Here is a 19,361-nt window from a genome sequence, read left to right as displayed (position 1 = left end):
GAGTTTGCCGCGCCTAGTTCCAGGCACGTTGCTCACCAAGAAAAAACACTGTATATGAGAGACACGTGTTCCGGTCAAGGATGCAAAAGCCTGAAGAGACACGCCAGCAATTCACACAGCACGCCAGCATTTCACCACAGCACGCCAGCAATTCATCAAACCGGAAAGGGTAGGTACATATTGGACACTGATCCTCCTCCTGATTGGTTCCTGCCGTCATTCACTTCTCCATAGTAAAACCAGTCGCCCATGTAGTGCGCCCGTATTGTGATATTTATGGTAAATTCATTGAGCCTGTCCAGAGCGAGCTGACATGAAGGATAAACACTTTACTGTCATTCTTTTTCACTTTGCAGTATAAAACTCTTACCTGCAGAGAGGAGATGAAGTGTTAACTTTACATGGACACTCCACGTGATATAATCAAATTGCGTCGCGCCGAAAATGTATTTGTTGTGTCGGCGAAACCAATCAGGAGGAGGATCAGTGTCCAATATGTACCTACCCTTTCCGGTTTGATGAATTGCTGGTGTGCTGTGATGAATTGCTGGCGTGCTGTGGTGAAATGCTGGCGTGCTGTGGTGAAATGCTGGCGTGCTGTGTGAATTGCTGGCGTGCTGTGGTGAAATGCTGGCGTGCTGTGTGAATTGCTGGCGTGCTGTGTGAATTGCTGGCGTGCTATGTGAATTGCTGGCGTGCTGTGATGAATTGCTGGCATGCTGTGGTGAAATGCTGGCGTGCTGTGTGAATTGCTGGCGTGCTGTGGGGAAATGCTGGCGTGCTGTGTGAATTGCTGGTGTGTTGTGTGAATTGCTGGCGTGCTGTGGTGAAATGCTGGCGTGCTGTGTGAATTGCTGGCGTGCTGTGTGAATTGCTGGCGTGTTGTGTGAATTGCTGGCGTGCTGTGTGAATTGCTGGCGTGTTGTGTGAATTGCTGGTGTGTTTTGCACTTCAGGGCCACGGTAGTCCACCCTTCAAGAACATAATGAAAGACTGGCCAAAATGCTCCGAATGCGTGTATGCGAGTGCGTGAAAATGGACTGAGACTAAACCGTGCAAAGTGCCAATTTGATATACAAGAGATAACATTTTTGGGTGACAAACTGTCTCCTCGGGGCATTGAGCCTGATGAAAGAAAGATAAAAGCTATCCTAGACATGCCACGCCCTACTGACAAGAAAGGTGTGCTTAGAGTAATGGGCATGATAAACATTATTGGAAAGTTCATACCAAACTTGTCAGTGAGAACGTCAGATCATCAAGAAAAGCCTGAATGAGATGTCGCCGAGGATTCAGCACCTCATCATGAAAATGCAAAGGTATGACTTTGAGTTGAAATACACACCTGGCAAGCATCTAGAGTTAGCCGATGCACTATCACGAGCTCCTGAGATGAGTCCTCTATCACTATCCAATAAGGCATGAAAAAGTGCCAAAAAAAATATTTAAAAAAAACAAAAAAAGTACCATTAAGGCTGAGTCCTTGCCGCGGCGGACCCTAGTTTGAATCTGGTCCGAGGTCCCTTTGTTGCATATCTACTCAATTAAGCATGAAATGCCAAAAACAAATCTTTAAAAACTGATATGAGTGTACCGCTAAGGCCGAGTCCTTGCTGCGGCAGACCCCGGTTGGAATCTGGCCCAGGGTCCCTTTGTCGCATGTCTCCCCCTTCCACTCTATCTGTCACTATCCAATAAAAAAATGACAATATGCCAAAAAATGATCTTTAAAAAATATATGTGTGTAACACTAAGGCTGAGTGCTTGCCACGGCGGACCCCGGTTTGAAACTGGCCCCAGGTCCCTATGTCGTATGTCTACCCCTTTCACTCTATCTATCACGATCCAATAAAGCATGAAAATATGGCCAAAAAATAATCTTTAAAAAATATTTGTATGTACCTCTTAGGCTGAGTCCTTGCCGCAGCAGACCCCGGTTGGAATCCGGCCCAGGGTCCCTTTATCGCATGTCTACCTTTCTGTCTTTCTTTCCACTCCATCTGTCACTATCCAATGAAGCATGAAAATATGCCAAAAAAAATCTTTGAAAAATATATGTATGAACCACTAAGGCTGAGTCCTTGCCGCGGTGGACCTCGGTTTGAATCTGGTCTGAGATCCCTTTATCGCAAGTCTCCCCCTTCCACTCTATCTGTCACTATCCAATAAAGCATGAAAAAATGCCCAAAAACATTCTTTAAAAAATAACCCGGGTTGAATCCGGCCCCAGGTCCCTATGTTGCATGTCTACCAATCTGTTCTATCTGTCATGATCTTATAAAGCATGAAAATATGCCAAAAAATAATCTTTAAAAAAATATATACATGTACCACTTGGGCTGAGTCCTTGCCGCAGCGGATCCCGGTTTGAATCCGGCCCGGGGTCCCTTTGTCACAAGTCTACCCCTCTGTCTCCCCCTTCATCTCTATCTATCACTATCCAATGAAGCATGGAATGCCAAAAAATAATCTTTAAAAAAATATATGCATGTACCACTAAGGCTCAGTATTTGCCGCGGCAGACCCCGGTTTGAATCCAGCCCGAGATCCCTTTTTCGCATGTCTACCTTTCTGTCTTTCCTTCCACTCTATCTGTCACGATCCAATAAAACATGAAAATATGCCCAAAAAAATCTTTGAAAAATATATATATGTACCACTAAGACCCCGGTTTGAATCCAAACCGAGGTCCCTTTGTCGCATGTCTAACCCTTCCACTCTATCAATCACTATCCAATAAAGCATGACAATATGCCAAAAAAATCTACGTACCACTTAGACGGAGTCCTTGCCGCGGCGGACCCCGGTTTGAATCTGGTCCGAGGTCCCTTTGCCGCATATCTACCCAATAAAGCATGAAATGCCAAAAACGAATCTTTAAAAAAATATATGAGTGTACGATCCAAGATCCCTTTGTCGCATGTCTCCCCCTTCCACTCTATCTATCATGATCATGGTTTATTGGATTGTGACAGATAGAGTGGAAGGAAAGACAGAAAGGTAGACATGCGACAAAGGGACCTGGGGCCGGATTCAAACCGGGGTCCACCGAGGCAAGCACTCAGCCTTAGTGGTACATACATATATATTTTTTAAAGATTATTTTTGGGCATTTCATGCTTTATTGGATAGTGACAGATAAAGTGGAAGGGGGAGACGGGTAGACATGCGATAAAGGGACCTCAGACCAGATTCAAACCGAGGTCCACCGCGGCAAGGACTCAGCCTTAGTGGTTCATACCTATATATATATTTTCTAATTTGGGCATATTTTCATGGTTTTTGGATAGTGATAGAGTGGAAGGGGGAGACATGCGACAAAGGGACCCTGGGCCAGATAGATAGATATACACTCATATATTTTTTTAAATACTTTTTTCATAAGATTTGTTTTTGGCATTTCATGCTTTATTGGGTAGATATGCGGCAAAGGGACCTCAGACCAGATTCAAACCGAGGTCCACCTCGGCAAGGACTCAGCCTAAGTGGTTCATACTTATATTTTTAAAAAAAAATGTGGGCATATTTTCATGGTTTTTGGATAGTGGTGGATAGAGTGGCAGGGGGAGACATGTGACAAAGGGACCCTGGGCCAGATTCCAACTGGGGTCTGCCGCAGCAAGGACTCAGCCTACGTGGTACGTGCATATATTTTTTAAAGATAATTTTTTGGCGATGTTTTTACCTGACATGTTTCGACTGACAACTTCAGTCTTCTTCAGAGGTGTCTGCTGATCGCTGTGACGTGTCTTTATGTGGAGTTCCTCATAGGGCGTGGTCAACCTGACAACTGGCAGGTCTGTCAGGTTGACCACGCCCCCCCGCCGGTCCTTGCAGTAGAGCGTCCCAGGTGTGTGAGAGCATGTATGTTCCTTCATCCCGGTTTATGGTTGTGTTCCCCCGTCTTCTGATCTCTATTGCCTCCTTGATGAATCTTTTGTGTTTATTGCTTTCAGATGTGATGATCTTTGTGTTGTCCCAGTCCATGATGGGATTCTGTCGCTTGCAGTGGTCCGATATTGCTGATTTGAGGTGTTCCTGCTGTTGCTTTTTCACACTCCTTCTGGTGTTCATTTTTTCTTATGTTAAAGCTCCTTCCTGTTTCCCCGATGTACGTGTGTTTGCATGATTTGCACGGTATTTCATATATTACATTGCATTTGTGTTCCTTTTGTATTACGTCTTTTGGATGAACCAGTAGTTGTCGGAGTTTGATGTGGGGTTTGACCGCTGTGTGTATGTTGTGTTTTCTTATTGCCCGTTGTATTGGTTCTGTTATGCCTCTGATGTATGGAACTGTCACCACGTCTGTGTATTTGCTGTCGGCTTTTTGTGCGTGTTTGGATTTTCTTTCTCTTGGTTTGTTGTCTTTGTTTTTGACCTGTTGTTTTCCCTTATTGATGGCCCAGGTGGGATACTGGCAGTGCTGTAGTGCTTGTTGTATATCATTTTCCTCCTCCTGTCGGTCTTCCTCGTCCGTGATGATGTTGGCCCGTTCGTATAGTGTCCAGACTACTGACAATTTGTGTGTGGTGGGATGTTCCGATGTCCAGAGAAGATATTGATCTGTGTGTGTGTGTGGGTTTTCTGTAAACTGTTAGTTTGATGCTGCCGTCGTCTTTGTGATGAATTTTTATGTCCAGAAAAGCTATTGTCTTATTTGATCCCTCTTTGTGTGTGAATTTGATGTTTCCGGTGGTGTCTATTATGTTTAGGTGATCTGTGAGTTCTTGTATGTGTCCGTGTTTAGTCTTTTCCAGAATGTCATCTACATATCTTTTCCATAGTGAAGGTTTGCAGTGTGCGGGTGCTGTGGTAATGGCTTTTGTTTCCAGATCCTCCATGAAAAAACCGCTGATGATGGCTGACAGTGGGTCTCCCATGGCGAATCCTTCCTTCTGTTTGTATATGGTGTTTTTGAATTGGAAGTATGTGGATTTGGCAACGAAATTGAGTAGTCCTGTTATGTCTTCTATGGTGAGGTTTGTACATTTTTTAAGTGTCCTGTCGTTCCTGAGCCGCTCTTGTACAATGTGTAAAGTGACGTCAACGGGGGTTTTTGTGAATAATGATATGACATCATGTGAAATGAGGATCTCGTCTTTGGCTATTGTTATGTTTTTGATTTGTTGTGCCAGTTGCTTGGAGTTCTTGCAGTGGTGTTCTGTTAGTCCGAGTAGTGGTTTGATGATTTCAGCTAGAGCTTTTGAGAGGTTATATGTGACGGATCCTATGCTGTCGACTATGGGGCGGAGTGGGTGGTCTTTTTTTATGTATTTTTGGTGTTCCGTATATCCGGGGGGTTATGTTTGTGGTGGGTACCAGATGGTCATATGCGTCCTGTGTGATTTTTTTGGTTTCCAATAGTGGTTTGAGGAGTGACTTGAGGGTTTTCTTCTTGTCTTCTGTCGGATTTTTCTTTAAAATAGTGTATGTGTTCCTGTCTGCGAGTAAGCTTTCCATTTTTGTTTCATGTTTCTGTGTCCATTATTACTGTGGTTCTGCCTTTATCTGCCGGTAGGATAGTGATGGATTTGTCCTTTTTAAGTGAGTTTATGGCTTGACGTCCTTCTTTGGTGATGTTGCTTTTTGGAAATTTGGCTGATTTGAGTATGCCTGCTACTGTGTTGCGTAACTCTGCTTTTTTCCCCTGGTCCTGTATTTTGTGGCATGCCAGTTCTGTAGAAAGGATGAATTCTTCATGAGGTATTTTGTTTGGTGTGATGGCGAAATTTAAACCGCGTGTTAGGACTGTTTTCTCTGTCTCTGTGAGTGGACGCCTTGATAAATTGCGCACCCACTTTTTGTTTGCTTCCGGGTATGTTTTTTTGCTGTTATTCTTTTTTTCGATTAATGTTTTCAACTTCTTGATCTGGCGGTCTTTTGTTATGGTGAACTCCTGTTCGTATGAAGCTTTTAGATGCGTGTCTATTTCTTGTTGGTGTTTTTGTTCTAACGGGAAAAGTGTACTGAAAGAGTATTTTTCCTCTTCTATTTGTGTGTGTGTTTGTTCGATCTTGTTGACAATCATCCGTATCCGTTCTTTTAATAGGTCCTTGTGTGCTTTATTGATGATGTTTTTTCCGTTTCTTGTTGGGATGGGATTTTTTATTTTGAGGCTTTTGGGGGTGATGTCCTCGTCTCTGCATCGGAGATTAAATCTCAGATGGTTCTTTTGGCGTGCTAGCGTATTTTGCAGTCTCTCCAAACGGCGAAAAGCTTTGATACACTTTTGTCCATATCTTCCGTACAATATTTCCAGCAATTTCATTTTGTCTACTTCTGAATATATTTCTTAGTTTCTTTGTTCAGACAAGGGTAAGTAGGAGATGTTTTTTACCTGACATGTTTCGACTGACAACTTCAGTCTTCTTTAGAGGTGTCAGCTGATCGCTGAGACGTGTCTTTATGTGGAGTTCCTCATAGGGCGTGGTCAACCTGACAACTGGCAGGTCTGTCAGAATATCTTAAAAAAATATATGCACGTACCACTTAGGCTGAGTCCTTGCCGCGGCGGACCCCGGTTTGAATCTGGTCTGATCCGAGGTCCCTTTGCCGCATATCTAACCGATAAAGCATGAAATGCCAAAAACGAATCTTTAAAAAAATATATGAGTGTACCATCCAAGATCCCTTTGTTGCATGTCTCCCCCTTCCACTCTATCTATCACGATCATGGTTTATTGGATTGTGACGGATAGAGTGGAAGGAAAGACAGAAAGGTAGACATGCGACAAAGGGACCTGGGGCCGGATTCAAACCGGGGTCCACCGAGGCAAGCACTCAGCCTTAGTGGTACACACATATATATTTTTTAAAGATTATTTTTGGGCATTTCATGCTTTATTGGATAGTGACAGATAAAGTGGAAGGGGGAGACGGGTAGACATGCGATAAAGGGACCTCAGACCAGATTCAAACCGAGGTCCACCGCGGCAAGGACTCAGCCTTAGTGGTTCATACCTATATATTTTTTTTTCAATTTGGGCATATTTTCATGGTTTTTGGATAGTGATAGATGGCGTGGAAGGGGGAGACATGCGACAAAGGGACCCTGGGCCAGATAGATTGATAGATACACTCATATATTTTTTTAAAGATTTGTTTTTGGCATTTCATGCTTTATTGGGTAGATATGCGGCAAAGGGACCTCAGACCAGATTCAAACCGAGGTCCACCGCGGCAAGGACTCAGCCTAAGTGGTTCATACCTATATTTTTTTTTAAAATGTGGGCATATTTTCATGGTTTTTGGATAGTGGTAGATAGAGTGGCAGGGGGAGACATGTGTGTCAGGTTGACCACGCCCTATGAGGAACTCCACATAAAGACACGTCACAGCGATCAGCTGACACCTCTGAAGAAGACTGAAGTTGTCAGTCGAAACATGTCAGGTAAAAAACATCTCCTACTTACCCTTGTCTGAACAAAGAAACTAAGAAATATATTCAGAAGCAGACAAAATGAAATTGCTGGAAATATAATTTTTTGGCATTTTATGCTTCATTGGATAGTGATAGATAGAGATGAAGGGGGAGACAGAGGGCTAGACATGCGACAAAGGGACCCCGTGCCGGATTCCAACCAGGGTCTGCCCCGGCAAAGAATCAGCCTTAGTGGTACATACATATATTTTTTAAAGATTTTTTTGGGCATATTTTCATGGTTTATTGGATCGTGACAGATAGAGTGGAAGGAAAGACAGAAAGGTAGACACGCGACAAAGGGACCCCGGGCCGGATTCCAACCGGGGTCTGGCGCGGCAAGTACTCAACCTAAGAGGTACATAAATATATTTTTAAAGATTATTTTTGGCCATTTCATGCTTTATTGGATAGTGACAGATAGAGTGGAAGGGGGAGACGGGTAGACATGTGATAAAGGGACCTCAGACCAGATTCAAACCGAGGTCCACCGCGGCAAGGATTGAGCATTAGTGGTTCATACCTATATATATTTTTTTTAATTTGGGCATATTTTCATGGTTTTTGGATAGTGATAGATAGAGTGGAAGGGGTAGACAAGGCTGAGTCCTTGCCGCGGCAGAGCCCGGTTTGAATCCGGTCCAAGATCCCTTTGTCGCATGTCTCCCCCTTCCACTCTATCTATCACGATCCAATAAAGCATGAAAATGTGGCAAAAAATAATCTTTAAAAAAATATATGCACGTACCACATAGGCTGAGTCCTTGCTGCGGCAGACCCCGGTTGGTTGGAATCTGGCCCAGGGTCCCTTTGTCGCATGTCTCCCCATTCCACTCTATCTGTCACTATCCAATAAAGCATGAAAATATGCCAAAAAAAGAATCTTTGAAAAAATATGTGTATATCACGAAGGCTGAGTCCTTGCAACGGCAGACACCGGATTGAATCTGGCCTGAGGTCCCTTTGTCGCATGTCTACCCCTCTGTCTCCCCTTTCTATTCTATTTATTCCAATAAGGAATAATCTTTAAAATAAAAATGTACCACTAAGGCTGATTCCTTGCCGTGGCGGACCCCGGTTAGAATCTGGTCCGAGGTCCCTTTGTTGCATGTCTACCCCTTCCACTCGATCTATCACTATCCAAAAACCATGAAAATATGCCCAAATTTTTTTTTTTTTAAATATATGTATGAACCTCTAAGGCTGAGTCCTTGCCGCGGTGGACCTCGGTTTGAATCTGGTCTGAGGTCCCTTTTTTGCATGTCTACTCCTTCCACTCTATCTATCACTATCCAAAAACCATGAAAATATGCCCCAATTTTTAAAAAAAATATATAGGTATGAACCACTAAGGCTGAGTCCTTGCCGCGGTGGACCTCGGTTAGAATCTGGTCCGGGGTCCCTTTGTTGCATGTTTACCCCTTCCACTCTATCTATCACTATCCAAAAACCATGAAAATATGCCCCAATTTTTTTTTTTTTTAAATGTAGGTATGAACCACTAAGGCTGAGTCCTTGCCGCGGTGGACCTCGGTTTGAATTTGGTCTGAGGTCCCTTTATCGCATGTCTACCCATCTCCCCCTTCCACTCTATCTGTCACTATCCAATAAAGCATGAAATGGCCAAAAATAATCTTTAAAAAATATATATGTATGTACCACTAAGGCTGAGTGCTTGCCGCGGCAGACCCCAGTTTGAATCCAGCCCGAGGTCCCTTTGTCACTTGTCTATTTAGAGCTAATTATTTTTAACTATGGTTAAAAATACTAATCTGAATGTTTAAATTGTTTGCGTCCTCTCCTATCGTCCTCCTCATCCTCCTGCCTCGATCTCTTCCTGAGTCGCACTGGCTGTGGATCCTCCTCCTCCTTTTTGGTCTCTTCTGCAGCACTTACATCTTTAGCTGCATCAGTTTTGCAAGGACTTTGAGCAAGACTGTGGCTGGTTGTGACAATTACAGTTTCAGGGTTACTTTCAGAAAACTGTCTTGATTTCTCGCTGCTGCTGTCATCATCTTCTCTGAAGCTCTTCCTTTTCCTTTTCCTGGATGGAGCTGGCTGAGGGTCTCTTTCAGCAACCTCCGCAAGTTTGACTGGACTACTTGGAGCTTTGTTGTAGAAATCCTGGTCAATGCTGTCAGTATCCCTGTCAGAGCTGCTGCCAGAAAACTCACCCCACCATCTAAATCTTTTGCTGCTACTCTCTTCAATATCCTCTTCATCCACTTCTCTGGTACTCTTCCTTGTCCTTTTCCTGGATGGACCAGGCTGAGGGTCTTTTTTAGCAACCTTGGCAGAGCTGTTGCCAGCAAACTCATCACACCATCTTAATCTTTTGCTGCTACTCTCTTCGGTGTTCTCTTCAGCCTCCTCTCTTGTGCTCTTCCTTGTCCTTTTCCTGGATGGACCAGGCTGAGGGTCTTTTTCAGGAACCTTGGCAGAGCTGTTGCCAGCAAACTCATCACACCATCTAAATCTTTTGCTGCTACTCTCTTCAATATCCTCTTCATCCACTTCTCTGGTACTCTTCCTTGTCCTTTTCCTGGATGGACCAGGCTGAGGGTCTTTTTCAGGAACCTTGGCAGAGCTGTTGCCAGCAAACTCATCACACCATCTAAATCTTTTGCTGCTACTCTCTTCAATATCCTCTTCATCCACTTCTCTGGTACTCTTCCTTGTCCTTTTCCTGGATGGACCAGGCTGAGTGTCTTTTTCAGCAACCTCAGTAAATTTGACTGGACTACTGAGAGCTTTCTTGTTGAAATCCGAGCCAATGCTGCTAGTGTCACTGTCGGAGCTGCTGTCAGCAAATTCATCCCACCATCTACATCTTTTGATGCTACTATCTTCACTATTTTCTTCATCCTCCTCTCTTGGCCTCTTCCTGGAACATCCAGGCATGGGATCATCTTCTTCTGCGCCAGCCTCAACCCCAGGACTAGTGCCAGCATCTTCTGAATTTTCATTATTATCAACACTGTGATTGTCAGCGTTGTCAATATTGTCATCTCCATTGACGTTCTGGCTCCCATCATTGTTGACAACGTTTTCATTGTTGCCAGAATTTTCCTCATTGTCATTGTTTACCTGATTTTCAATGTCTGGATTTAAATTATCCTGGTCTTCATTGTCCTGGTCGTCTTCATGGTCCTGGTCGTCTTCATTGTCCTGGTCTTCATCGTTGATTATGTGGACATCGACAACTGGGATCTCAGGATCCTGCACCAAATCTGCAAACATATCAAGGGCAGGCCGCTCGTGTCCAGCATTTATGAGAAATTCGATCCAGGCAATGATTCCAGCATGAAGTTGATCAGCTGGTGGCCGTTCTCCTCTATGAAGAAATTGAAGTGGGAATGCTCGGCCTGCAAGAGTGTGATAAGAGATAAGAGAATAAGAAAATAATTATTAGAATTATGTTACCATTAGCCATTAATTGAAACAAACAGTAATTTAGTCCCTCAAATAGCTTTTTAAAATATTGTACGTCAGAAAGGTCCTTGTAAAAATGATGAATCAAGTACTTACGGTTTCTACCGTTGTGTGCTCCATCTCCTCTTCCGTCCATTTTGGGTTAGGGTTTTTGACTAAACAGATCAGACAAAGAAATCAAAAGTTATTTTACAATATTACAGTGGTGAAATCAAATATTTACATTTTAATTCCGAAGCAAAGGCCTTAAATTTTACATGTACGCACATGTGACGTCTGACATCTAGTAAGTGTTCCCTATAACGTGATTAGATATATGTCCCCACAGTGTCTAGTAAACACTCAAGCCCTTACAATTTGTGCCAACATTTTGTTTACATTTTTCAAAAACACAAGTCCCTACCAGCAAAATAATGAAACTTATAGTGAAAACTGTTAATTTTACTATATGGCTGATTAATTAAGTAGACACTAGCAGAGTCGTGTTGATACCTATATTAGATTATTGAGGGATGATCCTTCGACAGGGTTATAGACTTACCTTACTTCCAGAAAAATGGCCGCTGATGAATTAAAGTCACAAATTGAAGGTCGTCTTTCACAGAAATATGTACTTCTGAAAAAGTCTCTCTGAATAAACTACAGGTGCTGCAATGTGTTTCACGTGCTGCTCTGTGTTGATCTGTGCTGATCTGTGAGGGCAGAGATATATCCCTCCAGTGCAATCTCAGTTCTATTGTGATGTCATCGCTATGACCTATAGTTCTATAGAATTCTATAAAAGGCTCTGATGATAACATTCTAAAGGTTGCTTTGATGTCGACAACTCTGTTTTTATTTATTTGTGTATTTGTTTGTTTGTTTATTAAAGTCTTATTCCTCTGTGCCATCCTAGCTATAATGCTCATGTTGCTGATAGCAGCTAGATGGCTACGTTTTAGACATTAAAACTGTGTTTTTGTAATCAACTTGTTAGTCGCTTCTGCATACTACAGAGCCCCTCAAGTCTAATAAAGTTTTTTTTTTTTAATTACTTCTGCCTATAAGTTATTTATATTTTGTGTACAAGTTAGTTAGTTAGATCCACAGGATGGAGAAAAAAAAAATCACCTTTTTTAACTTCAAGAAGCCTGCAGTATTTGGAGCTCCTGCAAAAGAACAATTTCAGACTTGATCTGATAATAAACTGTTACCCTCATCATGTTTGGCTAGAATCTTGGTATGTGTTATAATAATAATAACAAAATTGCATTCAATTTTTTTTTTAAATGTATTTTTTTGGGCTTTTTCATGCCTTTAATGGATAGGATAGCTGAAGATAGACAGGAAGCAGGGGGCAGAGAGAGGGGAATGACATGCAGTAAACAGCCGTCCGATGCGGGACTCGAACCGGGGCCAGCTGCAGTGAGGACTGTAGCCTCTACACATGGGGCGCCTGCGTAACCCTCTACGCTACCGACCACCCCTGCATTCAATTTTTGTAGGGCTTTTCAAAGATACTTATTGTACACTTATTGTAAAAACATTGATATTCGCCCAAGTCATAGTTCTGTGGTCAGCAGTGGTTGGCTTCACCCACAAAGGTCCAGCAGATGTTAGACGATAGATATTTTTACACTTTATTTTTTGTATTGATTGATAAGCAAAAGTTTTATTGAATGAGCTTTGGAGAAAGTGTTTGGCGTTTTTTGTTTTGTTTGTTTTTTACCTTTTGGACTGTGTCAGGCTAGCTGCTTCTCCCTTGTTTCCAGTCTTTATGCTAAGCTAAGCTTCTCCTGGCTGTAGCTACTGTACGGACATAAGAGTTGAATCAATTCAGCTATTGCTGTATGGGACCAGTGCTTGGTGTGATTGCCCCGTGGCCGTAAAAAATAAAGAAGTAAAAAGGGAACTTCCGGTTATGGCGCTGTGCTGAACACACGTGTGACGGAGCTCCCATGAAAATTCAGAGAATAATCTAACCAAATAGCCAGTGTAGGGCTTGTGAATTGTCACAATTTGTGCGGAATCAAGAACAACCAGCCCTAATGCCTCCGAAATATGCTGCAAAAACTCAGAAATCATCTAAAGCAGAAGCTACGGGTGATCCGGGAATGGCAGATACTAATGCTAGCAGTTGCGACTCAGATGTGGCGGCTAGCCCAATTCTTAACGCCATTAGCGCAATGAAAGGAGAATTTGTACTAAGGTTTGACGGCCTGCTCAGTGCCATTGAAGGAATACAGAGTGATCTAAAGGCAGTGTCAGCACGTGTCACTGAAGCGGAGGACAGAATTAGCACCAATCAAGACGATGTAGCATCATTGAAAACTCAGACCAACACCATGAAAGCGGCCATCGAAGAGCTAGTTTCAAAGGTGGATGACCTGGAAAACCGAGCCCGCCGCTCGAATCTTCGCCTGGTCGGTCTCCCAGAGAAGGTAGAAGGGTCTGATATGTGTGCATTTCTGGAAAGGTGGATCCCTGAAATGCTAGGTGAACATAATTTTCCACGACCCGCACTGATAGAGAGGGCGCATAGAATCGGCGGAGCCGGCGCTAACGAGGCTGCGGCAGGCGGCCGCTCTGGTGTGCGTCCCAGAGTGGTAATAATGAAGTTCCTAAACTACGCGGACAAGTCTCGGGTCATGAAGGCTGCCAGGAGCAAGGGAGAAATATTCTACGACAACCAGAGAGTCATGTTCTTCCCCGACGTTTCTGCCGATCTGGTCAGACGGAGGAAAATCTTTGACTCGGTGAAAAAAGAGCTGGCTTCCCTCTCCATTCCGACTCTGCGCTATGGGATAATTCATCCGGCTAAACTTCTGGTGACTGTTAAGGGGAGACGACACATCTTTGATACCGCAGCGGGAGCAAAGGACTTTGTGCGTGGATTGAAGGACTGTGTCCCGGGATCCGCGGAAAAAGAGACTACCTGAGACCTGATTGTATGGCTGGTATGTTTGTTTAAGTCACTGAACTACGCTCTCTGACTTCCCAGGGAGCTAATTTAAACACTGTTTAAATCGTGCAAATAGCTGTTTGGTTGCTATAAACGTAGTTTTACCTATATCAATAATATCTCATGTGGAGCTCTGCTACGGTTGTTGGGCATGCTGTTCCTCGCTGCGCGGTGGACGCAGGCGGACCAGTTAGGCTCCATGGTTTGGATGTGTGTATTGTGGGAGGGATGGGTGTATCTCAGTTGGGGATGTACACTCAGTTATGTTCATAGTGTTATAAGGCACATATTTTTCACTTCATTTATTTATTATCTTTTGCCTTTAGTTTTCAGTCATTCCGAGTTTATTACAGCCAATTTCTTTGTCATTATATGTCATCTGAACTTCAGTTTACATCTTGGAATGTAAGAGGTTTAAACAAACTTGTCAAGCTAAAAGAGGTTATGAGTAGGATCAAACATTTAAAAGCTAAAATAATTTTTATTCAGGAGACGCATTTGACCCCTGAAGATGTAATCAAAGTGAGGAGGAGGTGGCCTGGTCGAGTATTCTCAGCTTCTTTCAGTTCACACTCACGTGGAGTAATTACATTGATACACAATTCTGTGCCTTTTCACCTTATTAGTGTGGATGAAGATCGATTAGGCAGATACCTCATTATTCAGTGTGAAATTCTCTCAGTTCGATTAAATCTGGTTAATATATATGGGCCCAATGAAGATAATCCGTCTTTTTTTAGACACCTGTTTTTGTCCTTGGCCACTTTACCTGGCAACTTTATCATAGGTGGGGACTTTAATTGCGCTCTACAGCCTGGAATGGATAGATCTACTGGAATCGATGTTTCCCATAATCAGACAAGAAAGGAGCTGCTACAGTATATGAAAGAATTTAATTTAATTGGCATTTGGAGAAAGAACCATCCTGACCAACTAACTTTCTCTTGTTACTCTAGTACATGTCAGACATTCTCCAGGATCGATTATTATTTGGTTTCTGCCTCCTTGGTATCTACAATCTCACGATCCTGGTATGATAGCATTATAATTTCAGATCATGCTTCGGTTTCATTTATCCTGAACATGCCCCAATCTTTGAATTACTCCCCAAGGTGGCGTCTCCAGGCATTTTGGCTTAGGGATCCAAAATTTATAGAATTTATTGGAACACAAATTGATTATTATTTTGAAATTAATACAAATCAGACATCAGCTGCTATACGTTGGGAGGCTTTTAAGGCCTTTTTGAGGGGCCAGATGATTAGCTTCACAAGCTTTAAACACAAGCAATTTAGATTGGAGATGGAACAACTGGAAAAAAAGATAAAGGATACTGAAACAAACTACTTTGCAAATCCTTCTCAACACTTATTTGTGGAACTTAATGAGCTAAGAGCTAAATACAATGTTTTATCTACAAATAAGGCAACTAAAAACTTGATGAAACTGAAGCAGTCCTATTACGAACAGGGTGAGAAAGCTAGTAAGCTCCTAGCTTGGCGTATTAAACAGATGGAAACTGAAAGGGCAATAAATGCAATACAAACAGATGAAGGCTTGGTAACTAGTGACCCTAAAGAAATTAATAAGACTTTTTCAAGCTTCTATGAAAATTTATACAGTTCGGATTATTCAACCTTAGCTTTTCAAAAACAAAAGGATTTTCTTGATTTATTAGACTTTTTCCCCTTAAAGGAAGACTCTCAGGCTGCTCTAGAGCTAGACCTAGTGGCCAAAGAATTGTCTGCGGCTATATGTAGCATGAAGGGGGGGAAAACCCCTGGACCGGACGGGATTCCCATCGAGATATATAAAACCTTTAGAACTAAACTAATACCACCTTTGCTTGATATGTATCGTGAGTCTTTAGTTAGCGGATCCCTTCCTCCTTCTCTCAATACTGCGGTAATTACTTTGTTGTTGAAGCCAGGGAAGACACCCACTCTCTGTGGATCTTACAGACCAATTTCATTGCTTAATAATGATCTCAAAATTCTTTGTAAAGTATTGGCTAGGCGGCTTGAACTGAGTTTGCCGGAAATAATTCACTCTGACCAGAATGGCTTTGTGCAGGGAAGGCAGGGCTTTCACAATATCCGTAGAGTACTTAATATAGTGTTTAACAAATCTGGCTGTACGGACACTGCCATTCTGTCATTGGATGCCGAGAAGGCCTTTGACAGGGTGGAGTGGCTGTATTTATTCGAGACTCTGCAAAGGTTTGGTATAGGGGGTACATTTCTTCGCTGGATTCGACTTCTTTATGCTGCTCCACAGGCCGTAGTTTTAACAAACGGATTATTTTCAACACCTTTTGAACTACACCGGGGGACAAGACAGGGTTGTCCCCTGTCGCCCCTGTTATTTACCCTTGCTATCGAGCCACTTGCTATGGCGATTCGAAAAAGCACCGACCTGAATGGAATAAAGATAGGAGATATCGAACATCGCATAGCTTTATATGCAGATGATGTTATTCTGTTTTGTTCTAACTTGAAACAGACCCTACCTACTTTACTTTCTCTCACAAATACTTTTGGGGTCTTTGCAGGTTACAAAATAAATAGCACCAAATCAGTAATATTATTTATGAATGAAAATGAGAGGATCAACCCTCCAATTCATACTTCTTTTATGGTTTCATTGAAAGGCTTTGTATATTTGGGTGTGATGATCACTCCTACCATTGACAAAATTGTCCCAGTGAACTACAATCCCTTAACAGATAGAGTTACAGAGCTCATAAACAGGTGGACGAGATTACCTATGTCTATGTTCGGGCGCATCAATGTTTTGAAAATGTCAATTTTACCCAAGTATTTGTATCTCTTCCAATCTATTCCACTTGCTCCCCCACTTTCTTTTTTCCGGTCACTTGGAAAGCTCTTCTCCTCTTTCATTTGGAACAACAGGCGTCCCAGGCTTAGGCTTACATTGTTATATCTACCATATGATAGAGGTGGGTTACAGCTGCCAAATCTTATGTGGTATTACTGGGCAGCTCAAATCAGAGCGGGAATATTTTATTTTGTGAAGGACCATCCCCCAGCCTGGGTTTCATTAGAATCTCACTCAATTAATATTCCTTTGAATTTGTATTTATATTCAGCCAACAAAAACAAATTAGTCAAACAGACCAAAAACCCCTTCCTCAAAAATACAGTAATGATTTGGCACAGTGCTTTGGAATACTTGGGAGAGACTTCCAAGTTATCACAGTTTTCTCCTATCTTTGGTAATGACGAGTTTCAGCCTGGAAGAGCAGACAGCGGGTTTAAAATCTGGTCATCTCGAGGTGTAGCTAAAATAGCTGACCTCTTTAAAGACAATCATACTTTCATGTCTTTCGAAGAACTTAAGGCCAGGTATGAAATGCCCTCAAAACACTTCTTTAAATATCTTCAATTGAGAAGTTTCATACTGTCTAGGCAATGTAATAGGTTGAAACTTCCCCGGCTGTCTACTCTTGAAGATTTTTCAATGAGATTTTCAGACTCCAAGGGGCAGGTGTCCTTTCTTTACAACTTGTTTGTAAGTAAATCCAAAGAGTCATCACAAAACATATTACAATCATGGAGATCCGATGTGCAAGAAAATCTAACAGAGGAAGAATGGGGTAGAGCTTGTTTAACAGCTCAAACTCAAACAGTGAATACAAACTCTAAATTATTACAATACAAATGGATAAGCAGACAGTATATAACCCCAAGTAAGCTGCACCTTTTCAACCCAAATATTCCAGATACTTGCATTAAATGCAAGCAACAAATAGGTTCTTTATTCCATTGCATGTGGGAATGCCCTCTTATACTTTCTTTTTGGGGAAAAGTGTTGAACCTGGCCAGTCAAATCATCGAAAAAGAAATACCTCTCAAACCAAAATTATGTTTACTGAATATTTACCCGGACAATTTTGTGACCTCCAAAAATGAACAATCCTTACTCAATATTTGTTTTCTGGAAGCTAAAAGATGTATAGCCTGTGCATGGAAAAAGGATAAACCTTGTACTACGTCACAGTGGCTAACAGGGATGTCTTTCTACTTGGCTTTAGAAAAAATAAGCTACACCTCGAAAAACAAGCTTGACAAGTTTTGGAAAATCTGGAAGGTTTTCTGTAATTTCCTTGAGAAAAATGATATTGAAGTAGATGGCTGGAATGATGAGCTGAACTGAAGATTTATTTATCTTTATCTTTTTATCTTTTTATTTTATCTTGATTTAGCATACACATTTAGAGCTTTACGGACATGTATATGTATCTGTGTGTGTGTATAGATATAAGTATGTATATATTTATTTACTTATTTTTTCAAGCCCCCCCCCCCCCCTTTTTTTTCTCTCTCTCTCTCTTTCTTTCCCCAGTTATTTATTTATTATTTTTATTTATTTATTTATTTTTTATCATAATTATTGCTATCATTATTGTTATTATTTTTTTCTTGTATGTGCCTTCTTGTTCTATGTTGTTCACCGTTTGTAAATTAACAAAATGTGCAATAAACATATGTTTAAAAAAAAAAAAAGAAGTAAAAAGGACAGTGGTGGAAGAAGTATTCAGATCCTTTACTTCAGTAAAAGTACTAATACCACACTGTGAAATGACTTCACTCCGCTCATTCTAACTACCTAATAAACTTTTAAGTGGTTTAATTTATAAAAATGGGTAATAATTTTAAATGTATCACGCTTTTCATGAAAAGTAACTAAAGCTGTCAGCTAAATGTAGAGGAGTAAAAAGTACAATATATGCCTCAAAATGTAGTGGAGTAAAAGTATAAAGTTACATAAAATGGACATAAAAGTACCTCAAAATTGTACTTTAAGTCCAGTACTTGAGTAAATGTACATAGTTACTTTCCACCATTGCTACCTGCCTCTTCTAACTTATACATATCAGTTAAGAGTCCTCCTTCAGACACTGTATGAGGATTAAAGGGATAGTTTGTGCATTATTATACAAAACTTGGTACAATTATTGTCAATGCCCTCCTGAGGATAATCCTTTAAGGTTTTATTAATCGGCCCCTAGGTGGCACTGTGGTGACAGTCTAATTTCATATTTGGTACAATAAAAATAGTCATTGTCAATGTGTTAGCTCGAGTGCTAAATGCAGCTACACTTAGAAGCTAGCATGGATGAAAATAAATTACATAAAAGCAGATTTCCCCAAAACAATAGTTGTAGTAGCTATTACCAAGAACAGCTCATTTATGTGTTGAGGGTTTTAGTTCTACTACGCCTTTAAATATTGTGCTTATTGCTTATTTTATGACATTGATGAAAATCAGGTTGTAGCTTGCAGTCTACCTAACTGTCAGATAGTTTCTCTGATGACTCATTGACATGGGAATAACAAATCTATGAATATCTTTCCAACTTTACCTAAATCAAAAAGTTTTTTCTCCCCAATCCTCTTCCGTAGACTTCCCTATAACCAAACACTTCTATTATCCACATTTCAGTAATTATCCACATTATTCAGTAATAATATTTAAGACATCTGAATGCAGAGAGGTCAGGCGAGCTCCTTAAAGCAATCACAAATAACTGACATTTAAAAA

General features: G+C 41.5%; 1 protein-coding gene across 1 annotated transcript; it reads right to left on the bottom strand.

Annotated features, from left to right (window-relative positions):
- Positions 1–9,190: 9,190 nt before the first annotated feature.
- LOC131969201 (general transcriptional corepressor trfA-like) lies at positions 9,191–11,456 on the bottom strand. Its single transcript, XM_059330379.1, has 3 exons — positions 11,397–11,456; positions 10,952–11,010; positions 9,191–10,788 (listed from the first exon to the last, which is right to left on the bottom strand). The coding sequence occupies exons 2-3, from the start codon at positions 10,989–10,991 to the stop codon at positions 9,191–9,193; spliced, it is 1,638 nt and encodes a 545-aa protein (XP_059186362.1). The 5' UTR covers positions 10,992–11,010; positions 11,397–11,456.
- Between the last annotated feature and the right edge of the window lie 7,905 nt (positions 11,457–19,361).

Source organism: Centropristis striata, chromosome 3, assembly GCF_030273125.1.
Source record: "Centropristis striata isolate RG_2023a ecotype Rhode Island chromosome 3, C.striata_1.0, whole genome shotgun sequence".
Lineage (NCBI taxonomy): Eukaryota > Metazoa > Chordata > Actinopteri > Perciformes > Serranidae > Centropristis > Centropristis striata.
The sequence above is the reverse complement of the archived record's forward strand: the minus strand, read 5'-3'. Positions and strand labels throughout refer to the sequence as shown.